The following is a 5,013-nucleotide window of genomic DNA, read 5'->3' as shown; positions in this document are numbered from 1 at the left end:
AATTGTCGAAAATGTCGATAAAATGGAAATCAAAATGGAAATGGAAATCGTCGAGTCCGACCGTCATGTAAGCACTGTTTCGATTACCCAGGAGCTAAACATTGCACAAAAAACCGTTTGGAACCACTTGAATAAGGCTGGATACAAAAAGAAGCTTGATGTATGGGTGCTACACGAGTTAACGCAAAAAAACTTCATGGTCCGAATTTCCATCTGCGAATCGCTGCTGAATCGCAACAAAATCGACCCATTTCTGCAGCGGATAGTGACAGGTGATGAAAAGTGGGTCACTTACGATAACGTCAAGCGAAAACGGTCGTGGTCGAAACGCGGTGAGCCGGCGCAAACGGTGGCCAAGCCAGGATTGACGGTCAGGAAGGCTTTGCTGTGTGTTTGGTGGGATTGGCAGGGAATCATCCACTATGAGCTGCTCCCCTACGGCCAAACTCTTAATTCGGACCTGTACTGTCAACAATTGGACCGTCTGAAGGAATCGATCGTCCAGAAACGGCCAGCTTTGGCCAATAGGAGAGAAATTGTGTTCCATCAGGACAACGTCAGGCCACACACATCGATAGTGACTCGCCAGAAGCTCCGGGAGCTTGGTTGGGAGATTATGCATCCACCTTATAGTCCGACGTGGCACCAAGTGATTACCACCTGTTCCTGTCTATGGCGAATGATTTTGCTGGTGAAAAATTCGCCTCAAGAGAAGCTTGTGAAAATCGACTGTCCCAGTTTTTTGCCAATAGGGACAAGGGTTTCTATGAGAGAGGCATAATGGAATTACCTTCAAAATGGCAACAAGTTATCGAACAAAACGGTGCATATTTGACCTAAATCGGATCATTCTAACTATGCTAAATAAAGCCTTTAATTTCATGCAAAAATAATGGATTTCTTTTTACTACACCTTATATATATATATAATATTTTAAAAAAGTAATTCAAAATAAATATTTATAAATATTTAACTAATAACTTACTAATATTGTATGCTGTCTGGGTTAATACTTTTAATCTTAACAGTACTTTGCGTAAGTATTTCATCACTTAGTATTATATATTAGTATTTAAATATTGACAATGTTTTGCGTAAGTATTTTTTCACTGGACGAATATTACATATAATATTTAATATTTAATATTTATGTAATATTACATATTAATATTTAAGTATTGAAATCAATCATAAGGTAGAATTTGTAACATTAAATATTGAAATACTTGAGTACTAAAAGCTGTATTTGAATCACAGAATATTACTAAATACTGTACTTTTAATACTAAAAATAAGTAATTAATCAATGATTCTTAGTATGATATTTCTATAAGGGTAGCTCCCGAGAATCGGCCGAAATGGACAACTAATTCCGAGCTCTGGTTTAGATAATGCTGAAATTCTAGATGTCTAATCTTTCCAACTAATTTATGTCTTGTGTTAATACTATTAGTTAATCTGTTTTCAAATTGACATATGATAGACATTCTTATTTTTATTTAGTTAAATACATTATTAATTTAATTAAAAATGGAAATCAGAAAGGTGTATTTGACACTAGATGCTGTATTATTTTCATCGTGGAGAAGATATCGCTGAAATAGATAGAATTATTTGCGAGATACCTTATAGATAAATATTACTAGTAATTACTAAAGGAATAGTAGTCATTAATCACTCACATTCTTACAAGTAAACCTACCTTTGTGTCACTCGTCGATTTTACTGAAACTCAGTACACTTGTAGAGTATTGAAAAATAATAGACATGTATTTTTTTATATCGGCAATGCTGCAATTGTAAGGGTGAGAGCATAAGAAATATAGAGAGCATAAGAAATATCCATAGAGAAAGGTAATTTAGGATATTTTATTTTTTATCTAAACATAGCCTGAGGAACTGAGTGGGACCGTTGCACAGCAGACCGCACACCAGTCTACCATACTAGAAGTCCCGGGTTCGATTCCCAGAGGAACCAAAAAATTTTTTTACGCTCCTCTCGGAAGGCACGGCAAACCTTCGGCAAACGGTATATAAGATAAGAAATCCAAAAGATGGAATTTATCAAGTATAGAATAAGAAATATTTAGGGTAAGAAGTAAACAGGTAAAAAGGAAAAGAGTAGGATAAGGAAAAAAATAGGATAAGTGGTGGAAAAGAAAAAGTAGATATAAGAAAAATGTAAAATAAGGTTAAGGTAAAAACTAAGAACTTCCTGGCATTATAAGCTGAAGTAAAATAAAGAGATACATCCCTTATAGAAATATCATACTAAGAATCATTGATAATTACTTATTATCCAGTATTTTTAATACTAAAAATAAGTAATTATCAATGATTCTTAGTATGATATTTCTATAAGAGATATCCTGAGGAATTTGGGAGCGGTGCACTTGGACACGGTGCATTTGGACACAGCCAATCACAGCACCGTGTGATTAGAGACATTTGTAGGGTCCCTTGGAACAGCGACTTGTGATTGGACTGTGTCCAATTGCCCCGTGTCCAACTGATATACGTGACCCGAGGAATTTACGTACAGACTTGATAACATAATTTTATTATCACGTCCAATATATTTTCGTTTTTACAATTTAATAAATTGTGAAATTCTATAATAAAAGATATCACGATGATACTCACCAATCAACAGGTTGATTCCTTTCATCTCTGCATTGAGGGATTGCGACATTTGCATTGCATCCAATCAATAAAATGCTCATGTACAGTAACGAAAACATTTTGGTCACTGTCATCAGTCAGCTTAAAAAAGTTTGTAATGACCAAGTGTACGCCAAATTTCAATTGCCAATCTGCTGGATGCAACCAACAAACATTTATAATAAAAGACGTTAATTTTTTAGTGTGAGAATATTTTATATTTAAATCATTCAGCAGATTATGTCACAAATTATAAGATGAAAATTGTTGAGGACACATCGGAAAGGCGTTTGCTATATTATTCTCAATTCATAGAAATGTGCGAATCAAAGATTTTTTATGTCGAATCGAATCAAATCAAATCTCAGATTTAAATTTTGAATTCAAATCGAATCGAATCGAATAAAATCGAATCGAATCGTTGAAAGAATTTTTAATTAACATAATCATTGAATTCAACATGAAAATAATGATTTCAGTATAAGAGATATTACATTGATATCATATGATATCAATTCATTTTAAGATGAGAGATATATAATATACAGGGTTTTAAGGTAAGAGATATACATTTTAAGATACACACATTTTAAGGTAAGAGATATACAATATACAATATACAGGAGCATTTAACTTGAAACATCGAAATATTTCAAAAACTGTAAGAATTATAAAAAAAATGTTTCAGACAAAAGTTGTAAGGTTCAAAAAAGGATATCTGAAATTGACCTTGACTCTGACCATTGTCAAGGTTATTTCAAGGTCATGTTGATTATTTTAAATAAAATCTTGTACTTTTTACTGCATATTCTTGTAGCTTCGAGAGCATTTCAAAACACTTTAATAAATTATGTTTTCATTAAGTACTTTTCGACTTATAAGTCTTGAAACTTACAATATCACCGGCATTAGCATTACCCAAAATATACCGCGTGGAGATTGTGCGATCGGATTAAATCTGTGTATATACGTGTGCGTGTGTGTGTGTGTTGCTGCTGTTACAACTCAAACGTTTGACTGGTTTTAGATACATCTTCGAAACGTATGTTGAAATCCACAATCTGAATGCACAGACTGATAAATCTTTTGAAACTAAGTAGGTTGAATGAGAATCATTCGATTCAGTCATTCATTTGAGTCAGAATCATTTGATCGTGCGTGGAATCTAAAAATATATGAAGAGACGAGCCGTGTGATCTATGTCTCCATACGGGCGTTTGAGTTGGAATACTACAGCAGCACACACACATACACACACACACACACACACACACACACACACACACACACGCACGCACACACAAAAGATGTGAATCCGACCGCGCAATCTCCACGCGGTATATTTTAGGTAAAGCTAATGCCGGCGGTATTGTAATTTTCAAGCATTATAACTCAAAAAGTACTTAATGAAAAAATACTTTATTATAATGTTTTGAAACGCTTTTGAGATAAGCTATAAAAATATGCAGTAAAAAGTATAAGGTTCCATTTAAAAAAATCAACGTGATCTTAAAATAACCTTGACAATGGTCACTGTGGTCAGAGTCAAGATCACTTTCAAAATAAGCATATTTTATGTCGAATTTCGATGTCCCCTTTCGAATCTTACAACTTTTGTTTGAAACATTTTTTATAATTCTTATAATTTTCGAAATATTTCGATGTCTCAAGTTAAATGCCCCACCCTATATAGTCGGTTGCAACGCACTTTCTCCGTGCAGTCAGCTCACGGATCAGGCGTTGACAAACGCGAGGATTTTACTCTTTTCGCGTTAAGGGGATGTCGGAGTGCCTACAAACCTGTTTCAGGTTTTACGTCGTCCAGACTGAACTGATCGAAAAGCACTTTTGCACGCTTAAAGTACTCATTAAAACACACTGTGCAGTTATAATCTTTTCATCGAAAACGGAAAAAATTTTTTAAGTTAGTTGTTTGCTAGCACAAATCGTAGGTTATACAAAATTTCTGTGATGCATATAAAAAAAAGGAAATAACAGCTCACTGCAAAATGTTTTGAAGAATAATGTCCAATCTTCAAAAATATGCTTAGAAGCTTTAAAAAACCACAATTTCTTAGGGAAAATTGCAATTACTTTTTGCTAAAATATAGATAAAACAGAACAGTTTAGACATCCATAATAGTTCACGGATATTGCGTTAGCGGCGCTAGTGCTACAATTGATCACTATGAATACGTTCGGAAATTCGCTATTAGCGTTACATGTCATTCCATCTTTGTCATATATCTAAGGAAAGATAAAGATAGAATGACGCGATAGCGCTAATAGCGAACTCCTTGAACGCATCATAAACTTTATGTGAAATGTGTGTACATACAAATAAATTGCTC

At 34.1% G+C, this 5,013-nt stretch overlaps 1 protein-coding gene across 1 annotated transcript in view; it reads right to left on the bottom strand.

Moving 5' to 3' along the window:
* Window positions 1-5,013, bottom strand: part of LOC116848377 (plancitoxin-1) — a 476,759-nt gene that overhangs the window by 364,597 nt on the left and 107,149 nt on the right. The window contains exon 3 of the mRNA XM_032824380.1: window positions 2,645-2,814. Within this exon, the coding sequence (XP_032680271.1) occupies window positions 2,645-2,757 (113 nt within the window). The 5' untranslated portion in view covers window positions 2,758-2,814. The remainder of the gene's footprint in view (window positions 1-2,644; window positions 2,815-5,013) is intronic.

This window comes from Odontomachus brunneus, unplaced genomic scaffold (assembly GCF_010583005.1).
Source record: "Odontomachus brunneus isolate Ranch 3 - 2012 unplaced genomic scaffold, Obru_v1 Obru_scaffold_094, whole genome shotgun sequence".
In the NCBI taxonomy this organism is placed as follows: domain Eukaryota; kingdom Metazoa; phylum Arthropoda; class Insecta; order Hymenoptera; family Formicidae; genus Odontomachus; species Odontomachus brunneus.
This window is presented reverse-complemented; position numbering and strand designations above follow the sequence as displayed.